The sequence below is a fragment of the Branchiostoma floridae genome, chromosome 10 (genome assembly GCF_000003815.2).
Source record: "Branchiostoma floridae strain S238N-H82 chromosome 10, Bfl_VNyyK, whole genome shotgun sequence".
Lineage (NCBI taxonomy): Eukaryota > Metazoa > Chordata > Leptocardii > Amphioxiformes > Branchiostomatidae > Branchiostoma > Branchiostoma floridae.
This window is the reverse complement of record NC_049988.1, coordinates 16,405,808-16,428,160: the sequence shown is the minus strand read 5'-3', so window position 1 is coordinate 16,428,160 and position 22,353 is coordinate 16,405,808. Positions and strand designations below refer to the sequence as shown.

At 40.2% G+C, this 22,353-nt stretch overlaps 2 protein-coding genes across 2 annotated transcripts in view; one reads left to right on the top strand and one right to left on the bottom strand.

The window, feature by feature from the left end:
* Positions 1-6,363: 6,363 nt before the first annotated feature.
* LOC118424723 (tRNA wybutosine-synthesizing protein 4-like) lies at positions 6,364-15,630 on the bottom strand. Its single transcript, XM_035833419.1, has 16 exons — positions 15,361-15,630; positions 14,840-14,964; positions 14,309-14,387; positions 13,763-13,946; positions 12,989-13,136; positions 11,972-12,038; positions 11,636-11,667; positions 11,400-11,490; positions 10,832-10,939; positions 10,588-10,675; positions 9,970-10,233; positions 9,355-9,591; positions 8,806-8,903; positions 8,030-8,232; positions 7,418-7,550; positions 6,364-6,938 (listed from the first exon to the last, which is right to left on the bottom strand). Exons 1-16 carry the CDS (start codon positions 15,430-15,432, stop codon positions 6,777-6,779), a joined length of 2,091 nt encoding a protein of 696 aa, XP_035689312.1. The 5' UTR covers positions 15,433-15,630; the 3' UTR covers positions 6,364-6,776.
* Positions 15,631-15,820: 190 nt separating this feature from the next.
* Positions 15,821-22,353, top strand: part of LOC118424734 (ubiquitin carboxyl-terminal hydrolase MINDY-3-like) — a gene marked incomplete in the record, with an annotated part of 12,920 nt that continues 6,387 nt past the window's right edge. The window contains 7 exon segments of the mRNA XM_035833455.1: positions 15,821-16,066; positions 16,867-16,946; positions 17,353-17,416; positions 17,707-17,886; positions 20,696-20,759; positions 21,179-21,293; positions 21,807-21,880. Coding sequence (XP_035689348.1) covers positions 15,961-16,066; positions 16,867-16,946; positions 17,353-17,416; positions 17,707-17,886; positions 20,696-20,759; positions 21,179-21,293; positions 21,807-21,880 — 683 coding nt within the window.

Sequence of the window (22,353 nt, the reverse complement as noted above, 5' to 3'; positions counted from 1 at the left end):
CGACCACCGCGAGGGCCTCCTTGTACGCCCACCAATAACTGTGGGCTCGGAGCTGAATCCATACTTCCGCCGGTAAAGCTTTAAGATCGTCTGCCGCTGCCGGCCATCCGACAAAAATGCAACGAAAACTTCCGCCACAATAACAACGCAAGCCAAATTCTAAAAAGAAACACCGTAAGATATGGTATCAGCACTAATCTAGCACCATAAATTCAATATTGCAGCACAAATGAATGGTTCTTAAAACGGACGTACTTACGAGCCGGATAGGCCGCGGGGCGGGTGAGAGAAGAGTGCGTCTACGGAGGGTTGGGGCGTCAATGAATATTAATGGCGGTCGTTAAGGTACAGTATGTGCACTCAATGGGGTCTTTCGAGCAAAAAACCATGACCTTCGACCATAGGATGTGGGCTGTTTATGGGGAATTTCGACATCCTTTTATATATAAATATACAAAGACGGTTAACTTAGACCGTAGCAGACAAAACGTTTAACAGCACTAGTACTTGTCTCTTGTTACGTAACCCGTCCCAAGCAGAAGGTGGTATCTCACTGCACTTGGAACACCGGTGCGGGGTTCAAAGATTCCTCAGCGAATTTCAGATAGAAAGAGCTTATTTCCTTACGTTCTGTGTTTTTTGTTTTCTTCTAAGTCTTCTTTGACGTATTACGCAATATCTAGATTATAATAAAACGGCGAAAATAACAAAAGAGTGCCGCAGTGAACGAACCCCACGGTGCCGCACCGGTGCCCCAAGTGCAGTGAGATACCACCTATTCAAATCTAAAATCTCACACACGTCAATGACAACTTCGTCCGTGAACCAAAAGGCCACCCCATCTATAAGATGTCTTCCAGGCTGCATCCTCTTAATATTCATTCTGCTTCAAAGTCTACCGACGAATGGGATCGATCGGAATCACAAAATGCAATAGACCTTCCAATTAAAAAAAACTGAATGCGTTTGTCATCATTTGAACTGGGTATGACAGAAAATATATATGTATGTAATGTATGTGTATGGCAACTTGGTCCATTGAGCTGTGCTTTTTTTATTAATTTCGCTTTGTATTTTTGTACAAAACTCGCCAACATTTTCCTGACATCTTGCAGCTAGAATAATGAATGGGCTTTTTGTCACATTTCAACGTATCCATTTCACGGTTCTTTGCTCAGGAACATAGCTGATATTTGTTATAGCCAGAAACGCTAAGGCTTAAACGTTGTTTTGAATGCGGTACGGGATCATCAAGTTGCAATATATTGAGTTGAAGTGACAGATGATAGACCTCTATAACACTCCCCTGGGATCTGAAATAACTCAAATGGAGATTTTATAGCCGTTTTGCATAACCTTTTATAACCCTTGTGACCTACTGATCTTACGCATGATGCCACACATTGATAACACAAAAATAATTGAAAAGAATTGGGACAAAGTTTATGACCCACGTTCTCTAGTGACTGTCACTCAATCGTAAGGCAAATGACAAAGTTTCGTGACATGACCGGATCATCTAATAGAAATCCAATGCAATATTCTTCCGGATCACTTCAGTGTCACTGACGAAAGACAGTGGACACTATCTAAAACGTCCGACCGTTTCCAAAATCATTTCCAGTTGCTTCACTAACTGCTTTTTTGGCTCATCTTATTACCTGGAGGTCTAACCTTCATCTACGCAAATGCAATATTCTATATCTTTTGGGACCCTAGCTCTGGCCTCCTCCGAGTGACAAAAGAATCGATCTACCTAGTTTTAAGATATATGACAAACCTTAAAATTTGTAACTTGTCCTTGGCATTTGATATGACTCCTATGAAAGTTTCATACACAGTGCCGTCCAGTCTGTTGCGCCTTTGACCTATCGCTTGTTATAAACTGACGTGGCTGAATTGATAGGACCCAAAGTAATTGAAACTTGTCGTTCTCGAATGTCAAAAGAATCGACCCGCTGAGTCGCATCCCCATATGACAGGTAGCGTGCGTAGTCCAGTGGTTAGCGCCCTTGCCTCTAGAACTAGATGAGTTCGATCCCGGCTGTGTCGCTCACCCGACTTGCACGCTACCGGAGAGGGTTGCAGTCTTTAAGGCAGGACGTTAAGCTGTGGTCCATGGGCCACTGTTCATGGTGCTTATAAAAAAGATCTAGGGGAATTTCCCATGTACAATGAACCTGTAAATAATGTACATAGCGTCTGTCCGCTTTGGAAGAGCATTGGAAGACTAGTTCTTCCTTGAGCTAAAACTGGACCGAGGTCACATTCCTTTCCTTGTCCAGAGCCTTCACATCTACTGCAAGTGCAAGGAAGGTTCTGTATCTAGTAACATGTTCCTTGTGTTTGGTCTATGACTCATTGGCTGCTATAGATCGACATAATGGAGTTGATACTACACATCATAATAGCTCAACATTATTCAATAGCTACGGTACATGATTTATAGTTTCAGGTATCTTTTTTCTATTTCTAAGGCCCATTGAGTCTCGACGTAGCCTTGACGCGTACGCCTAATGAAAATACTGTAAATGCATGTAAGCCGAGAAGATTTAATTTCGCGGTAGCAAGAAAAAGGACCGTTCGCGTTGGTTTTAGTTTCGCGGCAGCAACATGTACTGTTACAGTAGTCTCTTACTGCCACGGAACAATGTTCCCGGTGGTTTTAAGTTCGCGTTGAATTGGCAACGCGAAAGCCACGAATATAAATTTAAAAACCACCGCAAACATTTCTGAATTTACAGTACTTAGGACATGTACATTAACCTTTGTTAATGGACTTCGCTTCTGCAAACTGACGGGAAGCGTCACTCTGTAAAAATGCTCCCTGTGTGGTCTGTCTATCGATTCTTCGTCTTAATTGCGTTATGGTTAGAAGAACCTTCCAGGACCAAAAAATAACCACTTTATCTCTGTCTTACGCTGACCCTTCTGAAATGCCCTTAATCTCTAAATATGATTTTGTATTTTCTTCTCCATTATAACCAGCCGTGATAGAAATAGACAAATTAACCTTGACAAAATCTGCCCGCCAGGGAGACTACTTGTCTGGTCCTGTTGCTATCTACAGAGGAGATACGTCCGGGCAATTTGTTCTCTTAAATAAAACGTGTACCAAACGGTAGATCCATCTGCCCGTCACATAAGGCAAGGCTAAAGGTGCGCTCCCACCGCACTTGTGTCAAGCTTGCGTCACTCTGGGGTTCGTTCACTGCGTCACTGTTTTGTTATTTTCTCCGATTTTTTTATAATCTAGATATTGCGTAATACGTAAAAGTGTGACTTAGATGACGACAAAAATACACAAAAAGAAAGAAAATTCGTTCTTTATCTCTGAAATTTGTTGAGTATCTTTCGAACCCCGCAGTGACGCAACTTGACACAAGTGCGATGGGAGCGCACCTTAACCGGTTTCCACTAGACGGCGATCGGTGAGTGACCGTACGGCGACAAAAACGGATTTGGGCAATCTTTGGTTTCAAGATTTAATAATAATAGACAACAACAAAACATATAAAACGTTCATCATCGGTCGACGTGATCAAATGTAGACATGTTCGCACATGTCTACACACGACGGGGTTATACCGCCCCTTACGGGGTGACATACCCTTTCGTAGGCTAATTACAAGACGGGGATGCGCCAGGTCTCCCGTCCAAAACGTTAAACATAAGAAATAAACATTAAAAAAATCGTTAAGCGAATTTGCAAAAATTCCTTAAGCGAACTGTCAAAGTGGTTGCTAAGTGATTGCAGCTTTTAGTTGAGGGTGTTAGAGAAAGTCATGCAACCGATGCAACAATGATGCAACCCGCAGTTTGCTTTTAAAATGAAGCAGGCTGTTCAACCGCGCCCTCATCAAGTTGATACTAGGGGAAAAAAGTGCGTTTGTACGACGTACATCATATAGCTGTTAAAAATGTTGAATCCAATAAATGAAGTGTTGGACCATTGCAATGGAATGCCGGATGTCCCACTTCTCCGATAAACTGAACAATGATCACGATTAGACCTTGCCAGTCAAAACTCTCCAGCGTGACCTCGGACGAAGAAAAAATATAGACTGAAATTACAAAGGAATTTGCATATCAACTTTCGGCAGGCTGTTGAGTTCATACAACTGTTCGAAGAGTGCAAGAGAGCCTTGGCTGGCGTGAAACTATTTGATACGAAGCTTGCTCAAGGCTGCAGGCAATGCCAATGATTAAAGGTAGATACCCGTCCTCGGGAGCAGTCATGTCATGCATGCCTTACATATCCGGTGGATCAGTCGTAATGAACGCACAAATCCTTTGAGCCACCTTATCATCTACTGTGTCGTATATCCACTCTTATCTCAAACAAAACCTAAAACGTGGCAGCGCATGCACCACATCTTGAGCAGTTGCTTGCAATTGAAAAATTCAATTATTCGGGTTATAAGACATTAACGGAGGACATTGATGAAAATATCTACAAAATTTTTAACCTTTAGTACTTTCGTTCACGCTACCTACATGTAAAATGATATCATTGGTTTAAATTGTTCCTGATTATCATAAAGATAGGATGCAGAGAAAGTCATTTAGCCATTACGGCCCTTGGCGTTTACCTGCTCTTATATGGGCCGGTTTTGGAACAATAGTTTTCTACCATTACATGGCGCTACGCTCTGTGCTCTGTGATGAAGACCTGCTGTGATAGATAACCAAAAACACGAGTTAAGAGTAATATCTGGGTAGATAGGTATTCAGATAGAACTAACGCGTTTTGGCGTTTCACAGTTCCGAGCTTTGCCGCCTAAAAGAATGCGCTTCGCTTGGCATGGCGTCAAATTATATAGGAAGTGAATTGGATAGATCCTAAAACCCTTGTCCTGCTGGGCCCGTATACTAGTACATGCGGGATGCACATATTTAATGTCTGTTCGTGGGTCCAGTATCTTTATGGGTTTGGGGCATTTCTCACCCAAGTGTGGCATACTGCAGGAAACCGCATTGATTGTGGAAGTAAATCTGAAGCAGCAGCACAGAATAGGCCGATTTGTACTCATTTGATTAATTAACCAACTTAGGGGGTTGAATTGGCAGAAAAAAAATCCTCAGCAGGACAGGGGTTAAGGAATTGTGTGCGTACGTGCACCAAGTATAACCTGTGATACACAATATCACTTACTGTCTTATTGGACATCGTCCTCAGCAGCTTGTGGCCATACACCTCTCACTCGAAGGGACTATTCTCATCTAGCCTTATTCGCTGACTTTGAGTGGGGATGTTTTTATTTCATGGGTGTTGGGGGTGCTGGTTTGCTAGTTTGTACGTTGGCTATGTTCTCTTAAGCCGAAAAAGGGAGTTTGCCTAGAAAAGTAGTTTGCCGTGGAAGGGAGTTTCTCCCCTTTACGACAAGCTACTTCTATACTACAACACCATGGTAACAGGCAACAGTGGATGCACATTAACACATGCACATAGATTAAAAGGATTAGGATGTTGAAAATTCTCCTGACTTCAAGCTTCACAGGTGGCCTTCAAGTCATCCACCTTTTGGCGGCTTTCACAGTGGCAGGGTTGATCAAAGCTTGGGCTCACACCAAGTCAATGTGCGTCAATCCATATCTTATAATAAAAATCATGATGAAAACACGATGTGCAGATTGATAGAGTTACCACGAACAGAGACTTCCTCTCTACGTGAATGCGGATTCATCCTCAGGCTGGTTGGGCACTACAAAGCTACAAAATGAATTGAGTTACAGTGACGGAAACAAATAGTTTGAGCCAAGAAAAGAGAATTACGACCTTATCAATTATGTTTATATCCCATGGGCTTTTCATTAACTGTCTAGCACAAAAACAAAATGGATTGATTCAGTGACTGGGAAACTGTTTGTTCATACTTCAAACAGTTAGCAAGCAAGCAATTAAAAAGATCTGGTATATGTCTTTGCTCATCTAAACTATGAAATATGTGCAAAATTACTAAAAGATGAAAGTCAGAGCATATATATATATACGTAAAGACACAATTCCTTGTAAATCCATTGATTGTCGACACTGCATTGATGTCAAGAAGAGAAAAATAAATGGACGTCAAGCAGAATGTATTTGATAATCAAAAAGAAAGAATATCTATGCAGAGCAGCTTATAAAGAGAAGAAAAAGGGGCACACATATAGTACAAAATAACCATCAACATCAACACACCCACTAACAAGTACACATACTAACCCATTGTTGATATGTAACTTTTTAAGTTCAGTCTTATATTATAGTTATATAAGGTTATATTTATGAAGTGTTTAATGATGTTCTAGCATATGAATCTTGTTGTTGAGCATACACTACAAGAGTGAAAAGAGTAGCAGCATTATGTAAGCAGAGACACCTATCATTCGGGCCCTATATTGCAGGGCCAAAGATATTGAGCTGCTTTATGCATATCATCTCAGATATCTAAAAATAAAAACCTTACTCATACGTGAAGCCTCACTATGGCAATACCTCAGTCTCTTTTCCAAACTTCCTTCATTGAAAAGGAAGAAAATGCAGACGTGCAGGGTGTCCACGACTGTTTTCTTTACTTTGTTTAGCTAAAGCTACAGCTTTGATCCAATAGGCAAAGCAGGGGTTATGAAGCTGCTCTGGAAATTCCATACCCATGTACATGTAAACTGCAGTCTAGCCTTGTTCTGTTTTTAGTCTTTCCCCAAATGTCCGCTTCCCCAAAAGGACCCCTTGTTGGCGGGTAGCAGACTTTTGGGGGCTGACCAAATCAAGGCTACTATATGCACCATCCTCATAAACTGCACAAGCTGATGTCCAGTGTTAAGGGTCCGTTGTTTAGATGTGTACCGAAGGAGAAACAGTTTCCTCCTCCACCTATAATCAGCAGTTCATCCTTACTTAGTAAGTAACTGGTGTGATTATGAACCATGATGGGCCTCTCCAATGGGCACTCCTGTATTGTAAAAACAACATAGAGTAAGTACCAGGAGCTTGAGGAATCTGTAGCTTTCTCAAAAGTCTTGTCTAATTGTAGCTTATTGATTATGCAAATAAGGATTGTATTCGCATTGGAGTTGTCCCCGTTAATCGCTACGGTAAACATGCACATGGAAAATGTTCAACTGCAAAAAATGTAGATGTGTTTTTATGTTTGCAGTTTTCATGGTGTAGCACCAGAACCATTGCTAACATTTTTCTTGTTTTCTGCTTGCACAACCTATTGCACCTACTTCTCACTACATGTACATACTATACATTGTGAAAGTCTTATAATAATGAAATATTTGAGGTACTTGCTATGGTGAAAACACACAAATACTTACAACACACAATTTTTTTAGTTCCTCTCCAAAATACATGTACAATTAAGTAGCCCCTTCAATGACCTTACAAACTTTCAAATGATACAAAAGAAAAAAATATAAAACTTGCCGGAAAAGCATACTCCTTCCACATCCCAGAGCCCAGGTCCATCACAGTGAGACCAGGTGGGTAGTTATTCTCTGGGTTTACCCCTCCTACCAGGAGTAAACTGTTTCTGTACACATGGCTGGTGTGGGAGTATCTGCAAACAGAACATTTCATCCTCTTTTAGGTTTTGGAAGAGAATTTATTAGCCTATGACACATGACAGTGTTTAATTCTTTAAAAAATACACAGTTTAGCAGTTTGCATCATTCTATCAATAAGAGTGATGGGTTCTTTAATTGGGGGAACTAATTTCCATCAGCAACAATGGTACACCATATCTGTGTCTGTATCTATATATTCGCTATAACTACCATTCACTTGGGGCATAACACACCTGCTTTACAGGCGCTGAGTGCAGCAGCAGCTGGTTATATCATACTAAACTGCCTGTCAAACCTAGCTTTTGCACATCCATTGTTTAAAGCTTTCTAATAAGGATGCTCCTAACATACTTGGCAACAAGCTTCACTCTATGATAGTTCTTGGGAAAGTTGAATTTTATAAGATTAACTAGTAGTAGTGATTACTGCTTGTCCGATCCCCTTAAACATCATGTCATTGATGATGTCTTACCTGGGAGAGAGTGGTGGAGTCACCTCAAGCTCCATCCACACGACGGTCATGCCTCCCTGTGGCTCAGGTGTGCAGGTGGCCAGGTGAACAGCAGCTGAAGGCTGAAGGTCCTCACACAGACCACCTGTCACGATCACCTGGTCGTTCCAGGTGGCACAAGAGTGGGAATGTCTTGGCGATGGAGGACTTCCTGAAACAAGTACCTGAAGAAAAATGTCATGTCAGATTAGATAGGAATCAGTCATATCGCCTCTAGCTAGAAGCTATGTTTTCATGGACTTTTGTTCCTCCTGACGGACATAATTGACATATTTTATCAAAGGATAGTTTAACAGTAAAAACACCATATCAAATTGCACTGAAACGTGGAGCAATGAAAAAACACAACATTAGAAAATGGAAAAATCTCCTGTCAAATTGAATACAATTTTGACCAGGCTTTCTGGACTATATTCTATATTACTATAAAAGATGAAGAAGTTATAATTATTACTTTTTATAATCGTGTGTAAACATGTGCAAACATGTGTGATCACGTCGACCGATGATGATGATGATGATATACTATAGATGCAGAAATGTTCGCGGTGGATTAATGTTCACGGTTTTTGCGGTGACCACTTCACCGCGAACTTAAAACCACCGCGAACATTCCATCAAGAAGGATTTAAGGAAACCTTGAATGTACTCACTTGTCTGTCCTAAAACTTACAAAATATACAGCAAAAATGACCAAGACCTTTGTATTACACGATTAAACTACTTTCTAGTCATACCTGTAACCATTCCATTTTGTCCAGACCCAGCACATGTACATCTCCTAGGACAGTATTGCTTCCTGTCCTTCCTCCATAGACTATGAGGAATTTCTTTCCTGTCAGGGAAAAATACAGTCAGTCTCTCTCCTTACAAAGGTTCAACCAGTAAAGGTCTAGGGAGTCAAAAACACATGAAATCAAAGAGGATTTACTCTACTTTTCAAATGTGATGGCTTTGAAATATAAGTTAATTGTATGGAATTGTACCAAACAACACTTGGGCAAAATCTTACTAAGCAGACCGTATCTACCTTTCTAAATAGATGTATCACATTCTTATTTCAGCAGCATAATAAAAATGTACTTTTTCAAGATGTACAAGCCCCAAACCTACTCATTACGATCACTTGTATTACCAGTATGTTAAAGTACATGTAAAAGTACATCTGAAGCTGTGTGATGCAGAAAAGATGGCACAGAACTGTACGGAATGGCAAAGTATGGTACGCAAAAGGTGCAGACTCCTTGGTGCCAAGTGACAAGTAAAAATACCATGTAGTTACCCACCTTCTATTGACACCAGTGAACTAGAATGTCTCCACCTTGGACAGGGGCTATCTCCTGTACACTGTACCGTCTCACACTCATAAAGCCAGGAGGGCTCCTGGTCTGTGTCTCTCTCAAGTGTAGGAATGACTTTAAGCTTCAGAAGTTCTCCTTTAGGTTTGTACGGAGATGTTCGTCCACCAAACACAACAACTGTATCATCTGAGACGGCATTCGCAGTGTGGAAAAGCAAGGGACCTACAGAAAATTGAAATATACATATGTAGTCTCAGTTTGTCATTGATACCCTTAACAGTTTCAAAATATAAGCAACTACATGTACTTAACTAGTATCACAATCAATTGATAATCATCTGAGATCATTGATTCTATTTTACTTTATTCTACAAAATTATGCGTATTCAAATATATGAACATAGGAGAAATATGTTCAATAAGTAAACACACAGAGTATCAACTCCAAACATCAAAGTAATAACTTTAAAAGTTTTCTTAAAACTGTTTTAGGCAGCAACAGTATACAGCTATTATGCTATGTATTGAGGCCATTTACCAGTCATTATACAAATATGCAAATTACATTACATGAACCAGACCACAAAAAGCAGTTCATACCTAGTTCTTTCCCAACTGGTTCTACTGGGAGACATGATCCACTCGCCACATCCAACAGTTGCACCAGACATAGTCTTGTATGTTGATTTCCCCTCTCACCAAACCCTCCAAATGTGATGATCTTTCCTCCTGGTAAGCTTGCACTTGCATGTCCAAATCTTTTCACACTTCCATTGCCAAATGTTTCGTTCCTCCATGAAAGACACAAGTCTTGTTGTTGACTGTCTTGAGATGTTATTGCTTCCAATGTTCTTGGGTTTATATCTAATGATGGAAATTATAAGTTATGTACATGCACCAAAATTAAAACACCTACTGTGAAAACAACTGACAAATATTGTAAGGCCATGATTGATTTGATAACATGGATGACATTCTAGATCTCTGGGCACCCTAAAATTGAAGCAAGTGCCCCTAAAAAAGCTAGGATTCTAAGTGGCTAGCAACATTGAATTATTGAAGGGCTTCACTCATTTGTATTTAGAGCAGCTGCTTGCATTTGCACATTTTGTAGCCTCTTTGTACTGTCAACAATGTGGTCAAAGGTATTTTATGAAACAAAAGCTAAAAGAATACTTAAGGAAAGTGCACAAAAGACTGTATGCGTCATGGCCGTACCTGGTAATATAGTCCCTGACAGGGAAGGAACAGTTGATCCTTTCAAGGCACAAACCACCGCATAATGTGAACATTTCAGATGCCATTCCTACAAAAAGAAATATAGTCTTATATAAAGTTAAAAACAGAGACATTAAAAACGGCCTGGTACATGTTTTAGTGGTACAAAAAGCTTTCTATAATTGTATTCACCAACACAGACGCATGTACGCATACATGAAGAGACTTCAGTTAGTTTTCTTACCTCAAATTCATCAAACACTTCTATATTGTCCACCCTAAGTTTCTCCTCCTGTGGAATCAGTGTGGTGTAGAAGTGGTTCATGTCTGTGGCACACACTGTAGTCCAGCCCTAAAATAGAATACAAACATGCAGCAGTATATATTGTTTAACAAGCCAGTTGTTGGAGTTATATCGATGGCAAAAGTGGTTTACATAACAGCAAGATACAAAAACATCACAATTTTAATATTCATATTGGCTGCAAAATTACATCTATACAATAACATTGTGTCAAACACATTGCCATTTCAGAATTACAATTGCATGATAATATACCTTATCAAATGACAGTTGCACTAACTTGATGTGCTTTCAGCACCAAGGACAGTGGTTCGACTAGGGCAACATCATTTTCAAACATCTAACAAGTAATATCAAATTGAAAATGTTGTTGACATTGGGATATTGGAATACATTGTGAGACACATGAATAATATCAACCAAAGCACACTAAAAATATTATGAATGTCATGATATCATAATAGGTTCACCAAGTGTACAAATAGGAAGAGACTAGAAATACACTTACAAGGTCCAGATATCTCTGCTGCTGGTGCTCCAGGGTTTTGTACCTCTGGACGTTCATGAGGGGCGTGCCAAGCTTCTTAAAGTGATTCTGCCTGAAGGAGAAAAAACAAAGGAGTCTTAGAATATCTTTGTGACAGTGCTATGTTTCTAGCTAAGACCATAACCAACTTAACATAATATGAAACAAAACACCTGTAACAAAAGTTTTCTTTATTAAGGTAGAAATTTATTACTTACATGACAGCTCCAAACCCATCATTTGGATAGACCTGTAAAAACATAGGTGTTAAGAATCAGAAACCTTATACAGAACTTGGTATTAGCTATAAGTTATGGCAAGATTATTAATTGTTTGTTTGTTTATGGCAGGAATCTAAACTGTTTGCTTATTTCTGTGAACGTTTCTTTACGAAAAGCTTAAGTTTTCCGTTTACACAACCACAAAAATTACCAGTTCATGATTGACTTGACTTCACTTGACTATGAAATTTCATTTTTGATTCAAGACATTGTATTGAATTATATCAATACTTTGGGACACAGATAAATTAGGACAAATGGTGCTACTCTTACCTGCTCGTATGTCACAAAAACAGCATGGGAAAAGGTTTCTGAGGCCCAGCGAATAACTGCATTGGAGCTGTAAAATGAAATAAACATTATCGTCATGATACAGTTAATAATTGTTGCAAGGAAATCTATTCAGTTTTGCTTTTTCAAAGCTGATAACCATCCATAGAGTAGGGTGGCAAGGTGCTGTTGTGATTAGCATTGTTGTCCTAAAGTTTAAATTTTCTAGATTTGAATCCCTGGCAGGTGCCAATGTTGTGCCCTTGGAAAAGGTGCTTAGGTGAAAAGGAGTAACTAGGGATGTCGTCTTAGATGGTACTCTCCAAGCAGTCATTTTTATCAGCAGGGCTCGAAATTCATTTTTGGAATTAGGTGCACTGGTGCACCCAGCTTAAAAAATTGGGTGCGCCAAAAAATTTTTGCTATCAAATTCTTAAACAAGTACCATGACATACATTTTTATTATCTTTCTAAAAATTAGATGTCAAGAATATGATGTATACTAGTTAGTATACTTTGATATCTTTACATACATAAACCCAAGAAAATATTTGGGTGCACCCTGTGCACCCACCGAAAAAAAATTGGGTGCACAGTTCCAATTTTGGGTGCACCTGGGTGCACATGCACCCAGTATTTCGAGCCCTGATCAGGCTTTCTTTTTTGTATTGTACATTACTGTATCCGGCCTGTTAGGTTTTAAAAAACGTTAAAAAAAACAGCCGGAGCCTAACCTCTGCTTGGAGAGTACTTAGATGGAACATAATGACAAATGCCCTGTGTTTGAGGACAGCTACACCTTGAGCACATTAAAGATCGCACCACACTTATCAAAAAGAATTATTATAGGAATCTTTCCCTATGTGAGTGTTACCATTTTTACAGTCCTACGAAGCTTGTACTTACTGTACAGAACTGGTGTGTTGTACACTTTACTGATCATGCAAAACAAATAAACTAACACATCACATTGGTGTGATGTCATGAAACATGAACACAGATACAGAACACATCTGTGACCTCTTGACCCCCATGTAGGTGATGACACACTCAGACAGGAGAAGAGTGGGACAGTCTGGATGTATCCCATGATGCTCTAGCAGGCACTGTAAGATGTTGACCTTTCTCAAGTCTGCACCAATCAGCTTGTAGCAAGGGGAAACAATTCCTGCAAAGATACAACATATTTCAAGTATGTCAGTTTTCCATGTCTCAGTTTCTTCTTGGAGTACAGTATAAATGAATAAAAGATAACATGTAGCAATATAAACAGCGATCTTTGAAAGAGTTGACTCCTCCAAAGTGCTGTAATTTAACTTCATGGCACTAACATTACAATGCAATTGACCATGTGGGGATTGGGAGGGGTTCTCATGAGATAGAGGTGCATGGTCAGAAGCTCTGAGGGACGAGGCCCAAGGAGCCTTTGACAGTAAGAGTGCGTAACAGAGGATATATATATATACGTATGTGTCAGATATTAGTACAGTGGTGTCTTGCGTGGCATAACTGGAGGGTGATGGGCTCAGATTATCTATAGGTCCCAAGTATGATACTCACTATGCCCACAATGTTGTGCCCTTGGGAAAATCACTTTACACGACCTTCCTCTCTTCACCAAGGTGTAAAAATGGCTACCTGACTTTGGTCGGGGAGGTATGAGAAAAGACTATACCTTTACCTTCTGTCTGTACTTTGTATGTAGCACTGTCAAAATGAGTTACTAACTTGAGTGCAGAGCCACATTTTCTCCACCTGTCCTAAAAACAAAAAGATATCAGAAAACATCCCCACCATTCTCCACCACCCTGCTGTCTTCTCCCACCAGTTTCAGCAGGAGCTCATATGCCTGGATCATGTCAGACTTGCGCTGCGTCACCTCGGGAAAGTCCACCTCGTAGAACACTGTGTTCTCCAACAAACCCTCCGACTTCAGACGGAAGTAGGTGGAGTCAAACCCTGCCCCTAAAGACACAAGCTGGGTACAAAATACAATTGAAAATTTAAAACATATTTCTGAAACAAAAATCACTGCAAAAACATCGTGATACTTCATTGTTATAGAGTGCAAATTGAGTGTTGCTATAGGGTAGTTATGCTGTGGTTCTCAATCTCATTTAAACATTCTGTTTTACTGTTTCCTGCTACGAAAACTTGGTTGCTTACTTCACTATGAAGCTTGTAGTAAACAAGTGAATTTTCGTAATGACTCCAGTACTGGCTTCTCATTGGTGCATGGTTAGCTTTTTTTCTTTTCATGGTGTTGGAGGTTGACGTCCAAAACATCCAAAGGGTCTGCTACTGCCGTGAAGAGTGAATCAACTTACTAGTGTGACCTACCTGTGTCTTTATTCCTTGGTGTGCAGAGAGGAAAGATTTCAGCACATGATCTATCGCCTTTGCTCTGATGTAGTAGCCCCTGGAATAATATAGAGATGAGGAATGACGTAATTAGATATACCAAATATATTGTAGCAAGTACTCAAGTGAGTAGAGTGTTTGCCTTGCATTCGGAATGGTAGTGAGTTCCATCCGAATCATACCAAAGACTTCAAAAATGGTACCTGCTGCTTTCTATGCTTAGCACACAGCACGAATGAGTTAGAGTATGGGAGTTAAATACACATCACTACCGGCGGACTAGCTCCCTGCTGTAGTGGCTTGCACAGATGTGTGGCCCAAGGGCTACAGAAATGGAGAAGGGTGCCACCCCTATGCATCTGTTACAGACGTGCGGGCAACTTTTAACTTTTAAGTACTCAAGCAACTGGATATGATTTTGGAAACGGTCAAACGTTTCAGGTAGCATCCATTATCTTTCATCTGCGATCTGTTGAACTTGTAGTGCAGATTATGTACAGGAAACCCCACCTGTTGATGAGTGGAGCTCTCCTAACGGGCTTCGCTACGAAGCGCCCGAGAAAGTCGTCATTGAAGTATCCCAGCATGCACATGGAACACTTGCTGACAATACTGTTGTCATTGGTTCCCTGCACCTGGGAGGGGGAGTGGTGACGTCAGTTGCCATGGCAACAAGGTACAAGAAATTTCATGCAATCTGATTGGCAGACGACTGCCTCCAACACAAATAAAGATGGCTGCCTCCATGGACCAAGATGGCTGCCTCCATAAGATTAAACTAAAACAACACAGTTTTTTAGCTTCGAAAAACTGTCATAATCATAACATCCATGTCCATAGAAAAATTTCTTAAGTTTTTAGCTAGGAAACGATATGAGACGGAAAGGGAAAGGGATGAGGTTGTGATAAATTTTTGGTGAGTGACCATACTTTCAAAGAGCGGCCAAGGGACCCATTTTGGGTCTTTTCATCTACACATATCGAAAATACATTGTCTGTTTTATCGTCTGAAAGCGTACATTGATACTTACAGCTGTATCGTTTCTTGATTTCGATTTTTTCGCCTTTTTACTCGACGTGCCACTTTTCGAGGAAGCCGCCATGACTGACACCACTACACCACATCTCAGGGGGTGTGCTACTTTAATAAGAAAGAGATTCGGTAAGCTTAAATCATCTGTTTTCTAATCAAAGAAACACTTAAACTCTTACTAAATCGCTATCTTTGGGATAGCAAAGAAACAACTTTCAAGAATGGTTTCCACAAAACATACAAATGTAACATGACATCTTCCCTATAATCTAAGTGGTTTGTCCCAAATTATTGTCCTTTGGAGTCTCGTTTCACGATCACGTGATCATCTTAATTTTTCATCATAAATCAAACAATTCTCCATAATTCTTCGTCATAATGACATATAAGAAACTCCTTTTATTACTGACACATGTCTGAGTCAGTATATCAGATATTATTGTCGTTGTATCGTGATTTTCAAAAGATCTCGCCAGCTACTGTTGCACGAGATTTCATTTCGCGGAAATCCAAGATGGCGGCTAATTTGACAAAACTGTGAAATTGCCGTGCTTTTCGACGTGTCTTTATCGAATTTTCGCCGATCCGAGCGACAATCATGACGGAATCCCGACAGGAAGAGGTTGCCGTGCCTCTAGAGGATCTCCTGACTCTAGTTTGGGGACGGAACATCCGCCCGGACGTTTTTAATCGATGGTCACAAGGTGAGACTCTAGTGGTGACAGAGGGATTTCCCCCCCACATGGACTGGCTTCCTCTTTGTCAAATTTTGACAGATGCCATGATTACCTTCATAAAACATTGTTCACATACCGCACAAGGTGCTAGACTTTATTTTCACAGCTTTCTGATCATCCATGTTGAGAAACGTGTGCCACTTAGCTTTTAAAAGATGCAAAATTGATTAAGTTTCAAAACTGACTTATTCAGTTTTTTGGCTAAAATTGCATATTCATGAGTGATACCACATACTTCAAATGGGATACATAGAAAGGGGCGTTACAAATATGATAAATTTTGTGCAATGCAGTAGTGATGATTTCTTCAAGTCCGATCTGATGGTGGTTTAAGAAGTTATTTTTTCTTTCACACAAGCAGCAGTAAACCACCATTTAGCACCAGTTTGTTACAGTGATCAGTACAAACTGTGCTAGACTGGACTGTAAGGTTTGATGACACACTGGGAAAGGACCCCAACTCTGATAAGTGTGCGGTACAATCCTAAACAGGCTTGAGGTGTGGCTCTCCTCGCACACATCTAGCCTTCGACTTTACATCCCATCCGAGAGGAGATTCCTTGCTGAAGCTTGATATTCATTTTCACATGAGTCAAGACTGTGAGAAAATAGGTATTAAGCAATGAGGTCCTTGGTTTCTTTCTCAAGGGCACCTAACTGGGAATTAAAACCCATAGAGAACCTTAAGAACCTTTGAGATTGGAAGGTAACAACCCTAAGCAAAAGACCAACTTGCCACCTACAGATGTCCATGACATGTTTTGCAGGGTTTGAGTTCAGTGAGGATGAACCCACAGCTCTGATTCAGCATGAAGGAGGACCCTGTGGAATCATTGTTCCCTTACAGGTGAGAAAGTTTAACTTTCTTCCAACACAAAGATTTACAATGAAAAAAAGTCAATGATCCTGAAAAAGGTGACAGTGGTCGTTGAAAATTTGATCAGTGTGTACCTTTGTGTTGGAAAACAGTTTAGCATAATTGTAATCAGATTATGGTTGATGTGGTTAGGGTTAGAGTTAGATGTTGAAGGAGTCTTTGACCTAATGTCTAATCATCCTGATTGTCAAAGAGACTAAATTGTCCAGGTGCCAGAAGTCAAAACATCCAACATTTTTGTTCTAACAAAAATAACACATATTGCAGAAGAGAGTTTTGTTCTTTACAGTACACTTACACATACCTAAAATCATCTATTTGTAGGAAAAAGAGTACAGGAAAGTTACAAAGAGTGTATTTCGATTGTTGTTTTCAGGCCTCACTGTTGAAGAACTTGCTGTTCTCAGAAGGAGCCCCTGAGCAATGGAACAACATGTCAGGTAGGCCATTAGGTGATGTTCGTAGATGGTTAGATTGGTAGTAGTATCCATTATTTGATTATACTGCTGTTGGGGTCCCTGGTAGAAGTAAGCAACAGTCGGCTAGTCTTCTTACAGTGCTTTTTGTCATTTCTTACCCAGCTGACCAGGCTAAACAGCTCCTGCTGATGTCCCTATGTGAAGTGTTTGAGCTGTGTGAAGTAGAGAAGGTTGTGTTGGTGCACCAGTACCAGTACCAGCACCAGCACCAGTAGTGCACATAACAGAGATTTTTGTTGTTTCTCTCCCAGCTGACCAGGCTAAACAGCTGCTGCTAATGTCCCTATGTGAAGTGTTTGAGCTGTGTGGAGTGGAGAAGGTGGTGTTGGTGCACCAGTGTACCAAGAAGGAGAAGTCTGGGGAGGAGCCCATGGAGTCAGGAGAGGGCAGCGGAGAGAACATGGCAGCGGAGGAACAGGAACCAACACAAGGTACAGTCATGATACTTTGAACTAAACATGGACACAAGAACAAGGGGCCACTGTCTTCATATTAAGGAAAAAAACATCAATGATCAAGAGCACACTTTTCCGTATTAGATTTATCACGTGGTGGAACAGTCTATCGGAATCTGTGGTGACACCTACAAGTATAAACTGTATTAAGGAGAGACTGGATAACTACTAGCCATTCGCAGCTGAAATGTATCAGCTTAAATTAAAGTGTAACTGAAATGAAATCGTCTGTAGCATTTTCTACCATTAATGTAAAAAATTGATCTTTTCTGAAAAAATCAATGCAAGTTTCAAATCAATTGTCCGTCCGGAAGTCCCTCAAACAGCGACATAAAAATGTGTACTTTGAGCTCTTTGCTGGAACTAATTAGGAACACGCCATGACGTCATTTTAGTTAGTCCCTACTACTAGCTGGTATGGTTGACTAGGGGAATAATGTACATTTGATAGACCCGTATCTTATAAAGGAAACATAATTCATTGACGAAACTCGGCACGACTAAAGAACACATACTTCACTTCACTTGAAGGGAATTTCGTTCGTATTCACGCCACTAAAATATATCTTAGAGGCACTTGAAGTTGATGCACGTACCAAGCGTGCGTAACGCAAGCGAAGCGGGGAGAAAGTTCATTATTGTAGCGTGTGAAATAAGCAGGGATAAACAGCCATCGCTTCTTCTATACACAAATGATAGCATGAGCTTACATTATCCTCAGTAAGGAGGCCATGCTGTACATTAATTTGAAGATGTTTTCTAGCGGAAGCGCAGAAGTTTGTGCCTCTTTGCGGTCTCCGCTTGTGCCTGCTAGCGAAACCGGGACTAAAGCTTCGGTCGCGTACAAATATACAACAGCTGAGCAACTAACTACGTACAGTTCTCCAGGATTTAAAATGAGAAGCAACCTCATTGCCACAAGAAATGCGACTCAAAATACATTCCCACTCAAAGTATGTGTTTGTTTACAAACCTGTAAGCTTTTATCGGATAGATAGTACGTCGTAGACTGACTATTTCTAGTCGTGAGCACGGCCGATAGCTAAACGCCTGCAGATTGTGACGAGTCCGTGAAACATTTTGAGAGTGACTGTTCTTTCTGTCTCATATTTGTCTGCACAACAGACAGATTTCGTAAGCTCCCAGTGATTCGAGGAAAACACACAGACTGGTGTTTCCGTGATAGAAAATTCGAAAAGTGTGGTTAAATAATAGCGCATGGCACGGGGCCGCCATTTTTTTGGGAGGAATTTTTCTTTGTTGTTGACGACGAAAAATCCAAGATTCACTCGTAACTAGGTTTTACGGAGACCATATCAGTACTACATATCAATGCTACAATATTCATGACAAAATCTAGCGACAAAAGTGCCAAGTTTGTAGCTACACGAGCAAAAAAAACGAGTTATCGATGACATAGTAACGAGTACGTACATGCTTGTGGTCCCGCAACCCAGATATATTTTCCTTTGTTTACATGCTCAGGTTACGCTAGAAGTTTTTATACAAACTATTTTAACTCACCTATCAACAACATGTCCACCGCTAAGACACTACACAACAGACAGATTTCGTAAGCTCCTAGTGATTCGAGGAAAAACATACAGACTGGTGTTTCCGTGAAAGAAAATTCGAAAAGTCTCAGGATTTTAGCGGCCGCCATCTTTTTTGGGGCCATTTTTCTTAGAGTTGTTGTTGTTGACGACGAAAAATCCCAGATTCGCTCGTAACTTGGTTTTACTGAGACCAAGAACTACAATATTCATGACAAAATCTAGTGACAATTTTTCCAACGTATTTTGAATACGGTCAGCAAATTTTCGTGCTTGAAAATCTTGGGACAGCGTCGTTTGTTGTTACGAGTTCAGTATAAGCGGTTCACTTTGTTATGAAATCTATCCGGACGCCGACAAAGAATCCAATGTAAAATCCAAGAATCATTTGTGCTGTTTTGTGTCGGAGTCTAAGCGTACAAGTACTTCACAATAATGGCACCGCAGTTATGACCAGAATAAGCGAAATACAAGGTAAATTTACAGGGCGAATTACTACTAGTATGTGACAGATAAACGTCCTGCAGCTGTGATAAACTGTGGCGAATTCACCCTTCTCCGCGCGCGTTCCGTGACTGGAGTCGGCAGACCAGCGGTGTCAATAGTTGGAACTTTTCCTGCGATAATCCTTCTGGTCCTCCTACAGCTCTCCCCAATATAATCTCAAGGTTCATGTTGAAGTACGAGGGCTCGAAGTGTGCGGAGCTCGAAGTGTGCAGAGCCATAGATGTCGCGGAAGGAACCATGCCGATGCCTCTGAACAAACTTGATACATAATTTTGTACACTGTTTTCTAGCTCGCCGAGACTCTCAATTTGTCAGCCACAGTTCTGTCATTTTTAACTTGGGGGAATCTGTGCATAGATATCCCCTCGGTAGACTGACTATTCTTACAGCTAACGCCATGTGGGCCTCCTGCGACACAATAACTTCTACTGGACTTTGTACTAACACGACCTGTAGTACAAGACGCCATTACAGCGGACGGGGGTAGAGCTACTAGAAGAACGCGACTCTCTAAAATGACGTCATGCATATCATTTGAATTCGCCCTCGGATGCCCCAAGTCGCACTTTTTGAAGACGTTTTAGCATAACTTCCCGACCGAATTATCACATGAAAAATATTTCAATCTAATAGCGAGGAAATGATCCTCTAGATCGTTAAAAAATAAATTGTATTCAATTGTATTTCTGCAAGTCTTTAAAATTTCCCAACTTCCTATTTTTCAGATACGGGTTCAGCACAAGTAGATGGACCAACAGCAGCAGTAGATGAATTTCATCAGTCCTTGAGGTGACTGATATTTGTTGTTATATGTCATTCTTAAGTTTGTCATTTATGTATGTTGTATCTTGTATAAAACTGTACAAATGGAACCATTTATGATAGATTAGGAAATAGGAATTCTTTTGTGGTCTGTCATGCTTTGTCTGAAAACCAAGAAAAACAGAATAAGATAGGAATGTAATTGTACAACACATTGATAACTAGTTACAATGTACTTACGTTTAGTTACAGAAGAGGTAAAACAGTGCACACTATTTGAAACCTTTTGTGTAGAACCTTTTACTTGATTAGGAATTCCCTCATGATCAGTTATGCTTCCTTCAAAACATATTGAGTAAGAAAAACAGACATGTGATTGTAGACCACAATGGTAACTATATACTTCTTTTGTGTATTTATTGAAGACGTTTTATTTTATTCCTCAGGATGCGACAGTTTTCCTGTGCAGACAACTTAAAGACGATGATGGAGAGTAGCTACGAAATATTCCACGGCAGACATGGAGTTCTGCTGTTCCTGTATTCTGTCATTCTCTCAAAGGTGGCTACATATTACAAATACATTTAAACCTGTAGTACATATGCTAGTGACCACATTTAAGAGTAATGACCACCTTGCAAAAATGAACATTTTTTTTTTGGTCTGATAGATGATTTTTCCAATGACACAAGCATTAGGAATTCTGACTGACCACCAGATTTTATCAGTACGCTTAGTGGGACTCTTGGACTGTTTTGACTGTAGCTTGTCACAGATATACATTGTATAATCAGGATACACATTATGTTGTTAATTGCTAAATACATCATTACTAGTACAAATGTAGCTTTGTGAGTTGTTGTCATCAGTTTCATTGTGACAAATAAACCTTCTTTTACAGATGAATCACTTGCAAGAATACTCAGACATTTCTTTTTATTGGTAGCTAGTAATGTATTTACGTACATTGTACAAATGTATATTATTATATTGTGTTATCTAGTAACCAGATAATGCCTAGAATCATCTAACTCTTGAAGTTAAATTCATTGTTCTCTCTTTTTTTGCACACAGGGTATAGAAAATATCAAGAACGAGGTCACCGACCCCACAGAACCATTAATAGATAGTGTTCATGGGCACGGGAGGTGAGTTATTATTTATATGTTGTGAGTATGAAGATTAGTTATTATAAATGCAGTTACTGTTAGTTAAATTTTCCCTGTAGTTCAATGTCTGGGCCTTTTGAGGTGTCGTCTTTTCTGCTTAATTAACCCTTAAACTGCCAGAGTTTCAGCCCTATAAAATGCTATAAGTGCCATGGTTGGCCTCTGACCTCCAAAAAGAAGTCCCTAACTTCCGGGGTGCGTGTACTACACACGCGCAAAGCTGCTACTTTGGGGGAATACGCTATCTCGGTTATAACTGGGCATGGCACACAGGGCATGTATATGTGTGCCGGATATATCCGGGCTTGGCAGTTTAAGGGTTAAAACCACCACAAAAATGCCTGTTCTATGTTCTGCCTGCCTAACCCCTTGTTTTAACTGGGAACTTTAAACCACTGCAAACACTCCATTTTCTCCCTACCTGAACTAATCTCCCAAAAATGAATGCAAGT

Coding starts and splice junctions, on each gene's coding strand:
- LOC118424723 (XM_035833419.1), bottom strand. CDS start 15,432: ATGGCGGCTTCCTCGAAAAGTGGCACGTCGAGTAAAAAGGCGAAAAAA. Junction 8,233..8,805: donor ACAAAATGGAATGGTTACAG/GTATGACTAGAA, acceptor ATTTTTCTTCAG/GTACTTGTTTCAGGAAGTCC. Junction 6,939..7,417: donor GGAAGGAGTATGCTTTTCCG/GCAAGTTTTATA, acceptor TTTACAATACAG/GAGTGCCCATTGGAGAGGCC.